The sequence below is a fragment of the Vanellus vanellus genome, assembly GCF_965231255.1.
Source record: "Vanellus vanellus genome assembly, chromosome: 1".
Taxonomy (NCBI): domain Eukaryota; kingdom Metazoa; phylum Chordata; class Aves; order Charadriiformes; family Charadriidae; genus Vanellus; species Vanellus vanellus.
The window spans coordinates 38,407,148-38,428,843 of record NC_138905.1 but is presented as its reverse complement, the minus strand read 5'-3'; the positions used below and the strand labels follow the sequence as shown (position 1 = coordinate 38,428,843).

General features: G+C 41.7%; 1 protein-coding gene across 1 annotated transcript in view; it reads right to left on the bottom strand.

Moving 5' to 3' along the window:
- MSRB3 (methionine sulfoxide reductase B3) overlaps window positions 1-21,696 on the bottom strand; it is a gene marked incomplete at its 5' end in the record, with an annotated part of 87,500 nt that overhangs the window by 7,382 nt on the left and 58,422 nt on the right. Inside the window, 1 exon segment of the mRNA XM_082498687.1 lies at window positions 385-482. Coding sequence (XP_082354813.1) covers window positions 385-482 — 98 coding nt within the window.

Here is a 21,696-nt window from a genome sequence, read left to right as displayed (position 1 = left end):
ATCAGCACACAGACAGTCGCTCCACTGCTTTTGACTTCCCTCTCAACTGCTCACGTGTGGAGCCAGTCGGCAAGGCTCAGGCTCAGGAGCTCCTTTGAAGGGACCCTCTTCAGGAAGATAATTTTTGTAGACTCAGCACCGAGTCCAACCATTTACATCTGCTCTGTTAAATCTCACACGAGACAACAATGTGCATTCCAATGAGCCCTTTGTGCCTTCAGCTCGTTCCACCCAGCTGTTATACCTACAACCCATTGTGCGCTCTCACAATGATTACTGTTTAATGGAACTGAAAGGTTTGCAAATCTCAGGGAAAGTACAGGACGCTGTAATGATTTTTGCAGCCTTTGCCATCGGAATGGTCTGTGTGCACTCTAAACTAACCTGACTGCAGGATATTTCAATCCGATGCATCCCATAGGAGAAATCATCATTGAAAGTAACTACATCAGGACTGATCACATCATAGAAGGAAGGCCAACCTGGAAAAGAGGAACAAGATAAATAAGAAAGGAGGGCATCTTGGTGGCAGATGGCATGTAAAAAAGCAAGACAGGATCACACTTTGAAAATTTTTTATTTCACTCCAGAGCCTGGAAACAACTGAAATTGAGATTTTGGATCCTAAATCACTTAGGTACTTTGGAAAATTTCCACCCGAAATATGAAGTTGTTTACAGGCAAGGACTAAGCTGCCAATAGCTGTCCATCTTCCATCTCAACAGAGATTCCTGCACTCCACTGTGGTCAGTCATAGCAGTTTAGCTCAGGCACAAAGGTGGTTGCTCAGGTAAGCCAGATTCAGCCTCACCATCAGTTTAAAAAAACATAAATTCCACCCTGAAGACAAACAGCGAGACTTTATGGAACACAAGTGGTTTTGCTTTTGCAGTGTAAAAGTATTTTAAAAAAGAATTGGTACGTTGCAGTTTAGAGCCCTAAAACCTGCCTTAACCTTTGCCTTCACCAAGGCACGGTCACGCCCAGAAGGATGTGCTTAGACACTGACCCATCACATATTAGAGGCAGTGAGATGACTACTATTGTGTCTAATTTCAAAAGAGTAATGACTGCTTCAGGTCAGCCATGGACAGGTGGAGTCATACCTTTGCCTATATTAGATACTAGTCAGTGGTCTGCATGCAGTCTGCAACCAGGACAAAACAATTGCACTTATTAACATCTATGTTCAACACAGCTGCTAGCTGAGCACTAAGCAGCATGACCTGACACCAGATGATGATGAGGTGTACACCTGATCTACCAGTAATGGCCACTTATTATCTAAATAATGACTTTCCACTCTTTTAACTATTCCATGCTGAGTCTCCCCCACTCCACAACACAGGTAAAAAAACAATGCAGGTCTATTCAATGTCCCAGTAGATACCCACTACACAGCTGTAACTTTTCAGCCACGCCTCAAAAACCTGTCATCATATGCTCCGTTTCCTGAAGCTGGGTTCCCACATAAGAACCCAATAGGCTTTAAGGTCACATCAACATCTACCAGTGCCCATCTGAAATCCCACCAGCTATCTGTCCTCCTCATTCAGTCTCTTGCCAAATATAACATGCACAGGCAGCTCTTGCTGTCTGTGTACTACACACATGCCCACGTATATAGACCTTCCCTGTTTCTTCTTCTAATATCTGTTAAGCATTTGCTACCGATGATTTCATAAAATGACATGCAATAAGCTATTAAGAAACATAGCAGCAGCTGCGAATCACTGCATGCAGATGAATAAAGGATGTATACAGCTTCCCATAAGTAAAGTGAGTAAAATTTCCTATACAATAAAAGGAGGTGTGGAAGCTATTGAGTTTTCTGAATGTGTGTAATGGAAGTGTATAAACTGGAAAAATATCTGTATGCCTTCAGTTGTATCTTAAACCATTAAATATGGAAGAACACTTATTAGGATGCAAGCACAACAGGCATACATTTTTAAGAAAGAAATACATTTATCTTCTTTTTGGGAACAGCCATATAGTAGCATTCCTAAGCCTGGAACCTGAAGGCATTGCAAGCCCCAAGTCCTATGCTTCCAAGGTGCCTACTACCATCACAAATGTTTCCACCCCAGAACTCACTGCAGAAGTAAGTAGAGTAATTTTTTTTTTCCCCCAGAAATATTGCAAATAGAATAGTTACAGACAGGAGACAGCCTGAGGAGCAAGAACTCTGAACAGGGAAAATATCCCAGAAGACAGGAACTCAAAACAGTGCATCAATGACAACCGTAAAAAAACAATTTATAAATTCTTCCTTTCATGCAAAATATCCCTGCCAAACAAATACCTTCACAAACAGAAAAGGAATAAACATATGACAAGTTTTGCAAAAGGAGTTATCCCGTTGACAGAAAAATTGATGTCTCCTAATTGGTGGCTCCTTTCCAACACCATTCGTCATCTTCTTAGCAGGGCCTCTGTCTAATGAAAATTGAGGCCTTACATAGAGCTGGTGAGAATATTTTTAATGAAGCTTTTTTTTTTTTTTAATTTAATAATTTTGCAAAACCAACTTACCAGTTTGCCCTTGTGTGATGGCAGAGCAGTTCCAAAGAGGGATCTGTTTGGACCAACCAAGTATCTAATTGAGTGAAAGCCTTTGGAGGAGGAACACTTCAGAGTTGCAGAAATTCTCAAAGACAACCCTGATTCCTCCAAAACAGCAATAAGGGGGAAGCTTCAAAGGCTGCTACACAGAGATTGAAGCAATCTGTGTCTTGCTGAGAAAATTATCTTGTGAGAAGGGTTTGGAGGAGACGTGTTTATGTCAGCTTTGACATTAAAGAAAGACCATCCATCCTCCTTTCTCCAGACTTTTCCTTTTGGTCTTCCCATTCACCACAGAAAAATTATTTGCTTTGGATGCACTCCATGCACTTTTGAAAAATGAAGGCATCTGAAACCTATATAAATAGGCAAACTCCTCCTAAAGTAGCCTTTGTACCCAACTGGAGTGACTTCAGTTTAGGCTGTCAGTTCATGCTACATGTGACACATGTTCCAAAGGCTCCACCACTGCCACATATGGTCCCTAAGACAGGAACTAGGAAACAGACTGTGCCTCCACACTGTGGACTTTTAACTCTCAGTCAAGCCATCTTTTCTTGAGTAACATGACAGGCCAGGCACCAGCATTACTGTGACGAACCAGTAACTCCATGAGGGTGACTGAAAACTGAGCAAACCCTGCAACACAAAAGGTCCTGAAGGGCACAGTGAGACACACTGTCATCCTGCTGACCTTGAGAGGAAGACAAGTGAACTGCTCATTGAGTTGATGAGCCAAACTCACCAGGACATTCAATCCCCCTCTGCTGTCTCGTTTCCCCTCTCTTGAGCTGAAGGGGAAAGCCCATTTGATATTTGCTAAGCCGCCTCTGGCCATTTTCTCTACTTCAAAAACCACCAGGAACAAGCTGTAGAAGCAGTCTGCTTGCCTGCACATCAGGCAACTCCCAGTGATGCAGACGGCCAACCAGACCCCTGTGGACTCTTCATATGATCCTTCTGTCTTCACAAGTGGTGAATGACCCAGCAGCGGCCTCCACTTTACAAGCCCCAGGCTCCTTCTCCTGGTGTCCCCAGGCTCCTCCACTCCTGCCCTCCAGGGCACCTGCCTCTTTCCTGATGTCAGGCTGCAAAATGGCTGACTCCCTCCACATTTTAGCATACTCTTAGCTGTGCATTAAAGCTTCAGCCTGCCTTTGAATCCTATCTGGCTACTTGGGAAGGGCATGCTTCTGCAGGAATGGTGGGGAAGAAGCCCATTTTGGGTCTCTTCTGCTTCTGCTGAGCTGAGAGAGAGAAACAGTAACCCTTTAGGGTGGCAGAGACTGAGTGCTGGAGGAAACCCTGTGCAAATGCTGGTGCCGAGACTCAGCCCTCGCCAGGTGATGGCTCTGTCACGTCCAGCTCACCACGTCTGATAGGCAGCAGGAGTGGGGCTGCTGTCCTTTGATGGACGGTAACACGTAACAGCTAGGAAGACACAGCTGCTGGAGGGAAGGGGCAAAGGGTAATTGCAGGAGACAAGATGGGGGTGGGAGGAGTCTCCCAGATGAGCGAACAACTTCAAATGACATTTGCACTTTTTTGTGCATGTGTGTGTGTGAAGAACTGCTAAGATTTGTGAATTCTTTTATCCTTGAATGTAAAGTTTAGTTTGCGGGACAGTAAAACACAGAAACGGTCAGCAATTTTTATCACGTTATAGACATTTACAGTGAGCTCATTCTTATTTTCACAATCACTTTGCATCACACTGGCAATATAAAAGGGTGTTAAAATAAGAGTATGTTGTGTTTGTGCTCACTCTGATGACCCTGTACATGGGAGTCAGGCTGCTATGTCCTAAGACCCCATTTCTGGTACGTTAATAAGCCAGTCACGGTGATGAATAGTTTTTCAGATATACAGCAAGTATCCTTTCTTGGATCTAAAATACACTAAATAAAGGAATGAAAATTTCTTCTGTCAAGTACTTAAGTGAAAACCATGTGTAAACCGAACATTACTGACAGATCTTTTCCGCTCCAACCTGCATGAGTAATAGAAAGGATCTCATGCTGCTGGGTGTCACACATACTGAGTCATGTCCCATTCTCCCTGGGATTCTGGGACATCCCCCAAATATTTTGTAAAAGCTGCACAGCAGTTCTAAAATTCACCCCTCACCAAAACCAAATCTTTTGTTTTTCCTAATGGTCCCTTATTTTGGCAAAGAGGAGGCAGCGGTTCATGCCTCTTCATCAAAGAATGCTTTCTTGAGAGCAGAGACAGCCTGGTATTGTCCTGGGCAGCAACAGTGAAGAACAGGGAGGAAGGGCAAAGTTGGCTTTGGTAACCTATGCTGGATGCTGCTTTTGCAGCCCTGGGCACATGGTTTCAAATCATTCAAAAGAGGCTTCTTCTTTCTCACTTTCAGACCTCCTATTCTAGGTCTCTGATTAAGTCCATATTACTAACAAGCCACCTAAGGTGGGCACCTACGCGGCAGCTGGCACAAGGTGGGTATCACAACAACACAGGCAGCCAGTATGCAGCAGTCCCAGACAGCTGGCAAACTCAACGGTTTGTATCCTTCTTAAGTTGAGATGCCAAAGCAGTTGTAATGTCTGAGTGAGGCAGCAACAGCAAACAGTATGCCTACAGTCTATGCCCCTTCATGCATTCCTGGTAGAGATAGGAAACCCCAACAGAAGTAGATTGTTTCTTTCACGTTAACCCAGGAACTTCTACAGCACCTTATCTCATGGGCTACTCCAGGACTCTTTCTTGGGGCAATGCTGACCTCATGCAAAAAAAGAAAGGCATTTTGTTCCCATAAACTTTTGGAAAGCAGCCCAGCTGTTGATTGATTGATCAATTTTAGAAGCATCTCGAACCTCCTTCCAGTTTTGCAAGTTTGCACACATTTTGTGGTAGACAGATCTCCAACTTCCTTATAAATGGATGCAAGCACTTGGACATCTAACTGTTAAAATATGAGTCTATAATTATTTGCAGAGGCAAAATGGTAGGTTGCTTTTGAAAATCAGCCCTGCTAGGCTATTTTTTCCCCTATCCTGAACTAATATTCCTTTTGACATTTTTTTGAACTGCACAATTGCAATCCCAAAGCATCTAATGCTCTGACATTATTCCCATTTCATACACCTGCCAACTGAAGACCTCCACAGTTTTTCAATAACTGTGATGTCTGTAGTTATGTTTTTCATTTTAGATCCCAAAGAGATTAAGTTCAACCTGCATTTTATCATTCTTTGCTGTAATTATTCCAAGCATTTACTTCAGTGAGTTATTTACAGATGGAGAAGTAGGGGGAGATGGAAGATGTTAGAACCACCAAATGGCACCAGATGGAAAAGAGGACCTTGACCTGAAAAATACCTTGTTTCTCTGATCTGCTGTATTTTTAGAATTCTGATTCCCTTTTAACCTAATGTGGATTAATGAAAACCCAAAGGCTTTTTAAGGTAGAGTCTCATCATTTATCTTCACTGAGAAGCTATGTCTGTGTAAAAACCTAAAGCGTATAGGATTAAAAAAAAAGGTAATAAAGCTTCTGCTTTGAAACTGCTGTAAAGCTGAAGGGCCTTCACTTTTTTCTTTCTCACAGGTTTATTGAAACAGAATCTGAAAGACACAGGCATCCACAGCTGTAACTTCTCACATACAAGTTTAATGTAGAACTACAAAGTGACATACTGCTATTATGTAGAATGCCTGTGCAAATATAGGGCTTTTTTTGCCTAACATCCTGGGATATTTTTCATAATATCTCCATGATGATGAATGCACAATAAATATTCTTACTCAAAAATATTTTACCATCAGGTAACACAACTTTGCGTGGAGGTTCATCTAATTTACCCAAATGTAGCTAGAAACAGAATCAGGCACAGAAACATTCGTGTTCACCAGCAAACGACTTAACACTAGATATGTATTCCACTGGAAAGAAAACAGTGAGTCCAGCACCATCCAGATATAAGAAGGACGACATGGTAGTGTTTTTCAGCAGAACATGCAGAGTGTCGGAGTGGTAGCTAGGTTGGGGGAGACAAAGACAAAATGAAACAATTTTGGAAGGAAAAGTAAAGAGAGGGCTTATCCCTAATACACTACCAGCAAAGTTGGGCTACGGCAGCAGGCAAATAGCACTCTGACAGAACAGTGTGGGAAGGGAACTTTACAAAACAATTGAACTTAATTAGCAGCTTTTATGAGACAACCGTCATCTGTTTTTTTCTTTATGTTTCTCACTTGGGAAATAAAAAAGTGAAAGCCATAAATAAAGGTGGTATTTGTTTTCTTTCACGACAGCACTCTGAGCATCAAAACAACTTACTGTGAAACAGCATATGCAATCCAGATTTATTTCTTTGTTAGTGAGAGAAGTTTATATTTGTTTAAATTGATTGTAAAGGGAGATCTGAAACTTCACATCTACAATTTCATTTGATATCTGAATTTTTCAGAACAAGACTGCCCCTGATGTCTCTTGAGCAATGAAAGCATGGAGTCTGCTCTCTTTAGTAATTAATAACTGAATCACAATACCGCTATTGCCCTAGCTGCTTCCTTAGTCCTTTCGCTGTGCTCTAAAATACTGCTAAATACAAGCTGGCTGTTTTAGAGCTTTCCTCTATAACAATCCTGACACCTCCAATGTCTGGGCTGCTGCTAAAATCAACAGGTGGGCAGGAGGTGAGATCTTCCTCAAGCCTTCTTACAAAGATTGAGTTACTAATGGTTTCTTTCTTGGTTCAGGTTCAACAAAACTACTGAACCTAACTCACTTCCTCCCAAAGGATGGGTTTCTCCCCTCTTCTGAACAGTGTCTCTTGTTACTTTAAATCATGGCTAATGTTTTTAAAAATATATCTTACACATAAGTCAGCTGTAGATCTTCAGCATCAAAGGAACCAAACAGAATCGTGTGAAGCAGTGTAACCTTAAGCTATAATTTTAAAATGCCATCAAGAAATGTTTCAAATAGTTTTTAGAATTTACTGTTGACCTAGTCACCTCAGTCCAAAGCATTCAACTTCGAATAAATGTTTTTGCTTTCCTTCCAAAAGCAGTATTGGTAAACCAAATTTTTATATTGCAAAATATCTTGCAATCAGTATACCTATGAGTTATCTGTGCATTTCACTAAAATAACTAAAGCTTTCATATTAGGATGAGCAGTAAAGCTGGCAGGGCTTACAATGGAAGTGATTTGACAAAATTGGAATCCTAATGCAGTGTGTTCACAGAGAAAGTAAAAAAAAAAATGCAACCTTGTAATAATCAGCATCTGGCACTGAAATGAACAGCAGTCACAGATGAAGTACATATTTGAAAAATTTGTCATGGGGTGTTTCAAGTAATGAACATACACAATTTGTTTGTTGAAATATTTTCCTGTAGTATTGTTACGCATGTCTTGGAAATAAAGTTTGTAAAGAGCAGCCAGAACTCAGTTACACACGCTAAAACTGAAACTACAGACGTTGAATTCTGACAGAATTATTTTTAATTCAAAAAAGCGTAGCCTGCCCTGTCTTCCTTTTGCAGTTATATTCCTTTGGCCGAGCCTCCTTCTACAGTGCCTCCAGCACTGAGTGCTCTAGTAGACAAGCACCCTCCTCATTACAGCTGGACAAACAGGCTCTCATTTGCAGTTGTAAAGTTCTGAAATGAGGGAAAGAGTTATTACACTGATTAAAACCAAAAAAAGGCAAAGGCCCCTTCTCTTCTGTTTACTTTAGATATTGAATGAGATGTCTTGGTGAGGGAATTTGGTCACAAATAACTAAGGGACATCATATTCTTGCCCATCAAGGAAAGCTTTTGTCAGGATTTGGGCCAAGACAGGGGCAGTTAGCAGATGGCAATGTCTGCCAAAGGTTGACAGAACAGAGTACTGAACAGCAGGGTGAAGACAGAGCCACAAACCACCAGGTCTGCTGTAAGGGCCTCTTGGCCACAGGACAAGACTCTGCAGGAAGGTGGGGGATGGCTCCTTCTGATGCCACCATGAAGCAGTGGAGAGCAAACCCCTCCTCTTTTTGCCTAATATTACAGCTTATCCACTAAGCTAGTCCTTAAAATAGATACATTTCCAGAGTAAGATTTTCATCCTGGTGTAGGAACATCTTGTCATGAGCTAGAGGCTCGTCAAGCCCTTGCAGAAACCTTGCCACGAAGCCTTCCTTCACCTGGGAAGTGCAGAAGCTGATCACTGAAGCTTCATGCGAACACTTTTGAGGTACTTCTGCCACCCTGGACCTGGTACCCAGAGTAACTTTACATTGCCCTCTGCCTAAGACTTTGTCTCTACAACACTCAGTTGAACACTGTGCCGTCATGCACAAAAGGATGCAACAGCTATAGGCACTGCAGAAAATCCTGAAAGAAGAAAAAAGGAATGATTTGCGGGGTTAGACTGTTTGGAGTTAGTGTTGGTTGGGGGAGGGGGGGTTAAATCTTTTTAACAACCTCTTATGCAAACAAAAGGAGGTAGGTAATAATGCTGACTAGAAGACCTTTCTTCACAGAAAAGCCTGACAAAAACAATATACATGTGCACACACACTCCCACACACTCCTTTTCCTTTAAGATTTCTGTTCAGCTGTGCTTTGAAAACTTCTGAAAACTGAAACTATTGAAATAGAAAAGTTCATATTTCAGATTATAATGTTCACCTTCTGTTTTGCTTTCTGTTACGGTTTCTAAAGCAAAGCATGCCCTTTCTGCTAAACCCCATATTTTTTTTTAAGAAAGATTTCAAAGGAAAACTTTTCACAGCCATGCTATGTAGCCGGTGACACAGTCCAAGGAAAGAAATAACCAATTACTTAAAGATGATCTCATGAGAAGCTGTTCTCCTTTAATGCTCTGCTGGGGAAGCCCAGCTTGTCGCTGGAATCACCCAAAGACTGACCAAGCACTAACATTGCTGCTGTACACATCAGCTCCCCACAGGTCTTTTATTTGTTCCAGTGCCCGTGCTATTCCTTACATGACCATGTCTTTGATTTCGTCTTTTTCTTCTGGATTAGCCTTCCATTATATTTTTTACTTGAATAAATAATTTAAACAAAACAAATGTACCGTACAGAAACTGCTCAAGACATGGAAGTCATTTTCAACCTCAGCTAAGAGCATTTGCAATTAGGCACAGTACGAATGGTCACAGTGGAAGTCAATTATACTCACTACATGTTTTCGCAGACAAATAATATTGGTTTATAAACATCCAACTCACTTCAGGGTCTTGTTTTCTTTTACGCTATTCTAGGTATAGAAATACATAAAAAGGAGTAATTGGCTTGGAAAAGAAACCTGATACAATAAGAAAGAGGAGAAATAAGAGAAGATTTAGAGAGACTTGGCAAAAGGAAATGGGCCAATCTGCAGGACAGAACTGGAGAGAGGGAAGATGCTAGGAGTGGGCATGCAGTCCTCTAATAGATGCTGTCAGGCATCTCAAGGAAAACTCTCCCTACTCGTGGGGGTTTGTCTCCATCACACAGTGCCCCCCACAGCACTGGGTCAACCGTAGCAGCAGTTCACATCATCAGATACAGACACTCTTTGGATACTCTCTCCTCTAACACTGAGAGAGGGCTGCTTTGTATTCATGTTTCCCTGAGCTTCCTCCTCTGGGCCATTCAGCTGTCCCACAGCCCAGGTGGAACAGGCATCCCGACTCCACTGCTGGGGCACAAGCCAGGGTGCAGTGCCCGTGCTCAGCATGGCCCCAGCAGCCTGGGTGCTGCCTTTGCACAGCAAGCCTGACGTGCAGGCCAGCGGCTGGGCATGCTGGCTGCTCGAACCCTCTGAACATCAAAAGTGGGTATACCTCCCGAATGAAAACCTTGGAGGGAGGAGGGAGAGGAAGAAGAGCAAGGAAGGTTATCCTCCCCCTCTACTCTGCCCTGGTGAGTCCACATCTGGGGTACTGTGTCCAGTTCTGGACTTCCTAATTCAAGAAGGATAGGGAACTACTGGAGAGACTACAGCGGAGGGCTACAAGGATGATCAAGGGACTGGAGCATCTCTCTTATGAGGAAAGGCTGAGAGACCTGGCTCTGTTTATCCTGGAGAATAGAAGACTAAGAGGGGATCTCATCAATGCTTATAAATATCTACAGAGCGGGTGTTAAGATGATGGGGCCAGACTCTTTTCAGGGGTGCCCAGCAACAGGACAAGAGGCAACGGGCACAAACTGGAACACAGAAAATTCCATCTGAACATGAAGATAAAATTCTTTACTTTGACGGTGACAGAGCACTGGAACAGGCTGCCCAGAGAGGTTGGAGAGTCTCCTTTTCCCTGGAAGTGTTCAAAACCTGCCTGGATGCATTCCCATCCAACCTGTCTAGGTGAACCTGCTTTGGCAGGGGGGTTGGACCAGGTCCCTTCCAACTCCTGCTATTCTGTGAAGTGCCCGCTGGCCATGGCGTTTGAGGGACGTTCTCCCCTTCCCCACCGCCTGGGGAAGGGCTGTTTGGGCCGAGGGTCAGGAAAGGCACCGGGCGGGGGTGGAGGAAGGAGCTCCGGCCGCAGGCAGCGGCCCGGCCGGTGGGGGAAGCCCGGCCCTCCCCGGCCCGCCCGGGGGTTCCTCAGCGCCGGCTGCCGCCTGAGGGCGGGGGGGGGGTTAGGCCGGCAGGGCCCGGCGGGACGGGCGGGAGCGGCGGCAGCGCATAGCCTTGTTCTTGTCTCCACCTGCTGATTTCATAAGCAAATATACTCGGGGAAAATAACCTCACGAATAAATACACATGCCGGTTGTTTTAAAGCTGTGTTTCGGGGTGCCTGTCGGCGGACTCCAGCCACAGCCAAACACCGTGACCTGGGAGGGGAGAAACGACGCTAAAACTGGAATGGGTCACCAGGGTTTTTTTTTCAGAATTTTTTCAGCTTTTTCACCCAGACTTTTGGAAAACAAGTGCGGTGCCATTCTGCCATCTCATTTCCTCCTGTTCAAAGACATTCAAAGGTCCCACCGAGCTCTGATGACCAAGGGCAGCTGAAAGGCCGTCGCTCTGCGCAGGGAGGGGAGCCAAGGCCAGGGAAGCTCTTGCGCGTAGGCAGGCGAGCTGGCACTACGGTCACTCGATAGCATTTCTGGAGCTCACATGTCAAAAAGCATCACCTTCAATTCACTGAACCCTTCAAAGAAGCACACACCAGGGCTCCAGCCTAACCTGGCTCTCACCCTCCTTGGAAAGGACTAAAAAAAGACAGGGAAGGGATATACACAAAGGCATTTCTCATCAGCTGCTAAATGGTCCAATATACTCGTAACCTTAGCTCTCTGCTTTATAGCAAGTGAGTGATGAAAACCTGATGGGCAGCTTGCAGGCTGCACTCTGAGCCACCGGGGTGTATTTTCAGAACTGGACAAAAATATTCTGAAGTGGACACCTGGAAAGGGCATGGGCAGCAAGGGGGAAATACTGTCGGGAAAGGAAGAGTTTAAAGAGGTAAATAAAAATTTCAGATTAAAATTTGAAGAGGTGAAGTGGTGGCACGGATCAGTTTTCCTGAAAAGCAGGAATCAGGCTCTGAGCTGGCTCCTCAGATGCTATTTGGAGACCTCAAAAGCAGAGTCATTTAGAAAGCAACTTCTTCAAGGAATCCAGCTAAAACTACAAAGACATAAAATTCCAGTCAGACACAGGAAATTCTTAGGGGAATACAAGAATTTTATGAGTCAGAAGATAAAAATCCCTCTGAATACCTAACTAAACTAATCTAATGAAGTAGTCACCAGGAAAGGAGTGTGATGAATCTGCATGTCAGGAAGGACAAATTTAAACAAACAGGAAATTGAACAACCTGAAGCTGTTTTCATTTTTACTCCTTCTGCCCTGCTCCTTTTTTTCTTTAAAGGTGCAAACTGAGTTGATGGCTGCAGAAGCTGCTGTGGGGTCTGAGGGGACTATTTCGTTTTAGATGAAGTCTCCATTTAAAAGAAATTAATTGCCTGGCTTCCTTTCACAAAGTTGGGAAGTTGTTTATTTATGACTCATTATTTGCACTATTGTAGACCCTACAGGGCCCAGTGCAATCAAGCCACTAACCACTGCAAAGGAATGCAGGGAAAGTCAATGATGTAAAGTTTATATGCTAAAATTTAGCTTCCTCCCTGGCAAGCAGAAGTGAGACTGAATGCTTCCTATTAGATATTTTACCCATGATAGTAGCTAGAAGGTTCAATCCTAAATGATAGCTAGTCCTGGTCCAGCTTCACATTGAGGTGCGTGCTTAGCTGTCAACATAGAAAAGTTGTCAGGTTTCCAGAGATCCTCATGCCCACATAGGCCTTGATTTTAAGTACAGATAATTTCAAGACCACTTGTGTGAAGCAATATTATACAGAATGTTACCTCCTCTCTGTTATGAAGTCATGCATTGTCTAGACTCAAGAAAGAACGTGTTTACATATGTATAGTATCTTGTCCTGGATGCCTTTCGTAAAGAGTGAGAAGCTTTTTCAGTTTATAACCTTTTTATTAAAAATTCTCTCATTTAAGAAATAATTTTTAGCAAATTGCTCTTTGTAGAGATGTTAGAATTCCTAAAACTACAAAGATTGCTACTATTCTTACAATGTTGCTTCTATACTAAAATTAAGTTTGCATTAAACCCCTTCTGTTACTTCAGGTCAAAGGAAGTACACCGATAGAGAAGCCAGATTTTTTTGTTTGTTTTAATGAGTTTTGTGATTTCAAATGTCTTCATTCCAGAACAGAAAAAAGAAAAGGGAGAATTCTCTTTAAACAAGCTTTCCTTCAAAACTAGTCTTGGGTTAACTAAAAAGTTTCACTATACAAAAAAAAAGCATTATATGACAACAAAAGTACTTTATTCTAATTTTGATTTTTTTCCCCTTCATTTTATATTTCATACTAAAAATTTCAGATAAAAAGTTGTGCTAAAATAATTTTGAGATTAAAAATGAAGCCTGCATCCCCACAAGACAAGCCACTCGTCTCTCAGCCTCCACAGTCTACTGTGCTGCAGTAGACAACATAGGTTGAACTGACGGCAAACTACTTTTATATAAATTTAGGACACTGCTTAGTTTCCTATCTGAACTGCCTGTCTGAAATCCTCCTATTTGGGGTTGATTCTGGACTCCACTTAAAATACTAATTGTTTATATTAAACAGACAAGAGAATGTGTGATGTATTATAACTGTCAAAAGTGTTGTGAACAGCAGCAGCTGGAAGAGGAATGTTTAATTCACTCAGTTGCCCCCAAGCCTTTTAGAATCTTGTATCAGCAGCTAAATCTTACTCTTGCAGGCAAGAAAAACAGAGTATGAAAGGGTAACACTGCAAAGTTTCTTCTACAGGAAAAAAGAAGAAGGGGTATTCAAAAGCAATAGCATTATCATTATTAGGTCAAAATAGAGCATCACTAAATCCACAACAGTATTGATGCATCCTTGAAAGCTGTGCACATTTTTGTGTGGAACAGCTCATACGCCGTGGCTCCTTTCTTGTGCTGGTTCACTCACACTTAGCTGATGCCAGAAACATAATTCAGGTACTGATGGGAGATATCACTTGAACCATTCACTGTACAATAACCCTAAAAAGAGCAACCTTGATACTATCAGTTATTGTAATACTCTTAAATCTTTTGGACGTGGGGTCAGCAGCTTGTGTGGAGTTGTGAGTAAGGATAAGTTTCCTCCCCTACACAATTTATTCTTACAGGGCATCTCAGACACACGCTCGGGACAGTTCCGCCATGATAATTGCAGCAGCATAAGCTTGTGCTGGGACCAGTGGGCCCAAAACAAGTGCAAGTGTTGTTACTTAAGAGAGATTAATAAAGGCCTTGCTAAGTAACAAGACCAATTTTTTTCAACATTTCTAAAACCCTCAAATTTTCAAAAGCAGAAAAAAAATACAACCACAGTAATACCATTTTGCATATTTCCTTGAGGAAATCTTCTAAGTAAAACAGCAAATTAGCTGCACACAGATCCTTCTAATGTCAAGGGAGAGAAGGATCTGAAACATAAAATAAAGAGATGCACAAGCTTGTGCAAACTGCTGTAGTGCAGGTTTTCCTCGGGAGGCCTGACTTCTGCCATGCGGTTTGGTGTCTTTTGTTTTTTTAATGCCACATTTTCAGAATGGATTTGGCACACTCAGGAAAGGAACACCGCTTTTGTTTATCCCATCAGTCTTTTACTTGTCCAATTGCCACTGCTGTATTAGTAGGAAAAATAGACCTAACGAGGTGTAAAATAACGCTATGCATTCAAAGACAGTGCTGTACCTCATTTCACTTTAATATTTACTTCAAAAGTAAACTCTGCTGACACCTTGCATGAATAGCGCTGAACGGGTTTGCAAGGTATTCTGAACTTACTGAAGCAAAGTTGATTCACACCCCATACACACAATTGCTTATTTGGTTTCTTACTGACAAAACTTCTGCCAAGAGAGCCCTGGGATGAAGCAAGTGAGGAGATACAGGTAGGTCAGGCTTGACTGGAAGAAGAATTGTTAACAAAACAGAAGTTAACCAGCAGAAACATAGTCCACATCAAACAACAGTAAGCAAGAACAGATAAGTTGAAAAGTAGCTGCAGGTAGAGATTTTAATTTGGTTTAATGCTTTTTACACCCTATGTGCCCAACCTCTCATTTTCAGCCTTTCCAATTTCTTTCTTCTTTTCATTAGTTTTTTCTTACACTGCTGGAAATATGTCTTTCTTTTCTTTTTCACTCAAAAAGGCAGCAAACTGGGTGTCTGAGCTTCCTCCCAGGCAGTGTGTGCTTGAGAGTGTGAAGTCAAGGAACTGTAGCCTTGGTTAGACTAGATTTGGGAAGGAGCTGTACAGAGGTTTTGTTTAGGTTTGAAAGACAAGTTTGCAGTTCATTTTAAAAGGAAAGTCTTACAGAGACTTTCACTAGAGAAGGCAAAATACAAAATCCTGATAAGGGCTCAGTAGGAAATCTTCTATAAAAACAGGTTTTTAAATAAAAGAAACATGACATGCTGGAAACAAACGTTTTCATAGGGATGGCTTCATTTCACCAAAGACCCACTCAACCCAGAACAGCCAGTAACCTGCTAGTCAGGAGGTCCCATGGGAGATGCATGGGAGGCTTCTGTTCTAATCAACTTCTAATATTTTGTATGCAAATTGGAGAAGCTTTAGCAAGGCAGACTTAGGGGAAGGTGTCACAAGATGGCTGAAGCAATCCACGAGCTTCCTGCCCTTCTCCTGCCCCCGTTCTCAGTTGTTGTGGTCCTGCTGCTTCCTCACCATTCACCAGCTCTGGTGCTTGTCCATTTGTGGGGAGAAAGTTCAATTCACTACACTAGCAGAAAATTATTCAGCTTTTTTTACTGGGCTGGCAAGCTGAACCAGTTAACTGAGAGGTTAAACAACTACTGGAGGCAATGAAAGGCAGAAGGTGAGAATACAAGGCAAGGGCTGTAAGGATGACTCACTGTGATATCCCTGACTGATAGAAACTGCTAGAATAAGGTAAACCTTTGAACTCAGCGTTGACACTATGACTCTGCACTAATATTACAGAAACATGATTATAAGATGACCACATGAACGACAGATTTGACTAAAAGGCTGCTTGAGGTCAGTGCCTTTATAATTCAAATAAGCCTGTAATCCCTCTGTTCCAAAGATCTCCTCTGTCTCCTCAGTCTCAGCATTACAAAAGGCAAAGTATGCGCATTTAGAACTTAAAATAAATTACCTGGGTTATTATCTAGATTAAATCTTTTTGTCAGAGAGCAGGTAGCAGAGGATGCACTTTCCAGCAAGAGGACAGAAACATACTGTACTTTTCAGTCCCTAAGCATGCTGTGAGCACTTAAAAAATACCAGATCACTCAAGAAGAGCTACAGTATGTCAGTTCCCAACCCTATCTTGGATATAACAAAATCTAACCTTTGACACCAAGCTACCCCAGTACTGATCCAACTCTATTCAACAAGCTCAGACCTTTTTTAAAATGCTACACAACTCTCCACAAGTACAATGTCTGTTTACTTAAGTTCTGAGCGGGCAAAGCGGATTTAACAGCATCACAACAATGGAAGTTGCGAGGACAGGGAAGGACTGGAATGCTGGAGGTTGCTGGGTTATCCCTCTCTACCCTTCACATGTTCATCAGCTTGCAACCAAAACAACACACATTGCAGAGCAATCTTAGCCTTAGCAGAAGAGGTCTGCTTTTGGTTGCCTAAAGGGGACTGTTCTAAGCTCAAACCTCCACTGAATTTCAAAGGGCATCTAGTACCCTGAACAGTTTGCAGTCAGCCCAAAAAATCTTCATGTGCTCCCTGACTTCTTCCCAGCTCCCCTGGAAGCTGAGGCATACCCATGGTTTTAAATGCTCATGTTGTAATTGTATCACTCCAGGTGTTCTCAATAGGATTCCTTCCTATAAAACCACTAAAGAGGTAAAATACAGTCCAAATCTCTGCAGGAAAAGCACGGAGCCAACAGCACAATCAGTTTCTGAAAAATGACTTGGTTCCTATGCCACAAGCAACAGTCCATAAAGCATCTCACAGAAAACCCAACCAAGCCTTGCAGCTTCTGGCTTTAGAGCAAAAACTTGAGGACCTGAGGACCACAGACCCACATTCCAAAATGGACCTTAAAAACATACTTCCCTCCTTTGCAGGCGGCTTAATGACCTGCAGATTTTCAGTACAGGCCATATCTGACATCAGCGTCACAGCCATAACTGACATCAGCTTCAGGGTCTCACCTTCAACCAGATTAAAACGGTTGTACATTTTGACATGAAACATGATGATGCACAAGGCATCATCCCATTGATTTGGTGTATTTTTCAGGGGGGAGGTGAAGTGGGGAAGAGGAAGAATTCCTACTCTGTTGTATTCAAAGCAGCCTCCGTAGCAAAACTTTCAATCAATTCTCAATACTTTCAAATCAATTCTTGATACTTCAGTGTCCAGCATTGCTGTCACCAGGTGTAATATTTGTTTCAAAGTTACTCCAACTAACACATTTTTAATCTACACCCTAAGAAATGTTAAGTCTAAAATACTTGCAAAACCATGACTTGTTTTCTAGAAAGACCTGAAACAAAGTGATCATCCTTTGGAGAGCTGTGTGTGCAATGACTGATCATCTCTATTGTTGGCATTCCCAGGGGTCACAGAGGGGTTTCAGCTGCATTGTACCAGGGCAGCACCGAAAAGAAAGGCCGTCACAGCTGGCTGATTGGGCAATCTAGGAAACCAACCTGTGGGTGCCAGTAATTAAGCATCCAATTAAATGGGGCCTGAGTTTTGAGTTGAGGGCAGGTCTGGGAATTTGTTTTTAATTTCTTTCTAAATAATAAAATTGCCTTAAGCTACAATCTTTAGGGGTCTAGAAAACTTTCTGAAAAATTCTCAAACTTTGTAAAAATTTTTGATTGGAGAATTTGTATAAAATTCAAAGAGCTCAACTGTTTTCCACTCTTCATTTTGAAAGTATACAGCTCAAGCCTTTGTTTGAAATGTTTACTTTCCAATATCAATCTATGTTGGAAAATCTGAGGGGTATACACCCTGCCCCAGTTTAATACATTGAAAAAACTAAAATCTTTTATTTCTGCTTGCCAACTTAAAGCAAACTTTCCTGGACACACAAGTCCCCAACCTTGTTTCCATATACAGGTTTGGTCCCCAAATAAAAAATCCTATTGTTCTCACACCTCTAGCTGTGGCTACCCCAGCCTCTAGGACTAACTTTAGCCTCCTCTATTTGAACATTTTACTTCTTTCTACAGTAAGGATGTATAGCAAAGTCTGTATACATTCGTCCAAATATGTAAACTGGGTAAGCAAGGCAAACAATAATTTCATTTGCAGCTTTGTACTAGCGTGTCTTTCTGTTGTCCCTGTGTTTAACAATCTACTTTCCTATGCCCATCCCACAAGACTATTTTTCTTATTTTTTTCTTCATGGACCTTTATTAGATCATTTAAATATTTGCATGGGCTTCAGTAAGTATCAGTTTGTTTCCTGAGAGCGTGGCATTCTTCACTCTTGCTTTGAATCTTTTTTTAAATACCTGCTATCACTGCTGTAACTCTCTAATTCCCCATCATTCATGAGTTTTAAAACAGACTTGCACAAATAAACCATAACGTTGAACTAATGGGATATGGGTGGGAAGTACCTGTAAACACAGCCTGAATTAAAGGTAGACTGTCTGCATAACTTAGATAATATTATTCTTTACATTGCACTGAAGATGACACTGAATGCCCTTCATTTATTAATCTTTAAGAATGCGAAGAACACTCTGCCTTATTCTTTCAGCTTCTTTAACAAACCACCTTTATGTTTTTAAAGAGGAAGTAACACACTCCTATCCAAATGTTAAAGCAGAACTGCAGGCTATAATACATTTGATTACTTAGGCATTTTAATGTTATTGTCCAACCCCATCTGTGCAAGGTTTAAGCCTGGCACTGGCCAATACAGTTTATGAAAATTTCAAAAAATATGCAAAAGCTATTGGCAGAGGAGCGGAAGAAATATACTGTTACTGCTCGTACAAATGATGAGAAACTCATTAAAGCTCAATCATTTCTGGATAAGTAAAAACATTCTCAGAGGCAAAGTGCCAGTGGAAATCTCATGAGTTTCAGCTTCCGAAGTTTCCCAATAACCCCCTTCGCTGTGGGAATGAGGGGGGTGGGGAGGTGGACAGAGTCTGTATGGTCCACTCCTTTCTTGATCTGATGAAGGAAGATCAGATCACCTTAAGGTCAAGGCATAAGGACAAGACCTTGGATGAAGGTCTAGGTCCTCACTGCCACGCAGATACAGTCAAATTGCCTTGCCATTCTGGGTGCCATACTAGCAGGCACCCTAGGTGAGTGACAGCATGGGTCTCAAACTTGGATTTGTGCATAGTCTTCACAGGAGATGGGGAGGTGGTCAGGTACTCAATCCCTCCTCCACAGAAACAGAAGCCCAGGAGGGGGCATGTCCCACTGGGGAGTCTCACTGGTATGTTACAAGTCCTGGCCCGGAGTAGGTCCTTTGGGCACAGACCTTCCTTGTGTGAGAAAGCAAAGGGGAACATGAAAACTTATGTTAATATATCATTAAATAAATTACTTTTACAGAGACTAGAGCAAGGAAGTCAAAATTAGAGTTCTGCTATGTATATTTCTCTGTTTTTTTAGGAGTGGGACTTACTTTGTATAGGATCTATACTGTGATGCCTGGAATCAAAGGAGTGAAAGCAGCTGCTGGCACAAGTTTCAACATCATGCTGTTCTTCAACAGCAAAAATGCAGCCCTGTTTAATCATACAGTCACAATGACACAGATCCAGGTATGCCCGAGATCTGCCATCACTGTGGGGCAAGGGAAGAGTCTCAGACATGCAGATAGTAAAGAAAATAGAATGATTAAAAAGAGAGCTGCTGTAGTTCTCTTCTCCAGCAAAGCCAGTTAATCAGGTAAGTGATGGTCAACGTAACTTCATTTTGCCACAGTCTAACACTAATACTAACTCATGACCAGCTCTGACAATAATCTTTCAATCAGGGATTTCTTACTATCCTTGAAAGCAGGGAGGGGTGAAATTTCAGTGAAATGCTGTATCTTCCCCTCTTGCCTTTTAAACTTGTTTCCAGAGCCCTAATACCCTCAACACAGTATTTTATGCAGATTAGTTTTTATTTGCAAGCACATTTTTTCCACCACTCTTCAACCTAAATATGTCTTAATCATTTTCCAGATATTCTATCAGCGCTGATGATTGACCACCCTAATCCCATCACTCTGCAAATCCATATTCCTGGGACTCCTTTTAAATATTTTAAGTATAGACTGTGTGGCAGGGGAAAAAAAATCACTGACACAATGGGAGACAATAGGGTGGAAGTGAGTATATGAGCACTTTCAAAAAAACATAAATTTTATGGGTAAACACTTTTTAACTGAGAATATAAACAGGGGAATTCTGTTCTCGTGACCACCTCCTCGAAGAGTAAGAGGCAGAAACAGAACCCTTCTGTTTCTAAGTTTTAATGTTTTAAAAATACACCTTTCAGTTTTTGCATCTGTATTTATTGTGGCAGGTGTCCTTAACTTGGTTAGAATGGTTAACACAAACTGAAAGACTTTGACTTTCTGAAAGCTTAAGAATAGTGACATAAAATCAGCAAAATCTCTGCCTACTAAGCTTTTGGAAAATTTCACATGCTTTCTGAAACATGCCAAAGACCAGCTTAATATTTGGGCCCTGACTGAAGCTAAATTTAATATGTTTACAACATTTTTGATTCACTCTCATTACCTTTAGGCCATCTCTCTTTCAGTTACATATTTCTCTTCCTGCCCGTGAACAGATGAACAGTGGTGACTGATCTATTTACAAAACACATTTTGTCAGTTTTTTCACATCTGAGAATTCTTACTCCTAATTCAAGAGAAAGGAATAAAAATTGCTGCAATTCTCTGGGGTAATGATAACTGGAGGCACATAAGTAGGTTTGGGGTTTTTTAAGAAATAAAGGAAAAGAAGAAAAGAAAAGAAAAGAAAAGAAAAGAAAAGAAAAGAAAAGAAAAGAAAAGAAAAGAAAAGAAAAGAAAAGAAAAGAAAAGAAAAGAAAAGAAAAGAAAAGAAAAGAAAAGAAAAGAAAAGAAAAGAAAAGAAAAGAAAAGAAAAGAAAAGAAAAGAAAAGAAAAGAAAAGAAAAGGGAAATGAAAACACATACAAGGAGAAACGGAATGAAAATAATCGCAGGTAAACTTGTCCTTCCCATAAATGCGCTGCATCCGAGCCCTGTGTACAGGTGTACTGACACTCAGCAGAACTTGAGAGCAATTGTGTAGCTCTCCTCTTAAATTTATGAATTTTTTCCACTACGCCTCCACAGCAGCGGCTGTGGAAAGTGACTTGGGGATCACACCCACTCATCCCCAGCTCTCTGCACATCCATTCCAGATGGAGATAATCCCACCTAACTTTAACAATCAAAGTCACACACTTAACTCTGAAGTCGATGGGCGTTCAAAAGGGTTTTTCAGTGCCAGACTTCTCCAGCAACTTCTTCATCCAGAGGGATGAACACCTCTGAGGATGTTTATCTCTTCCAACTGACTCTGGATGAAGCTCAGAGGGCAATGTTAAGGT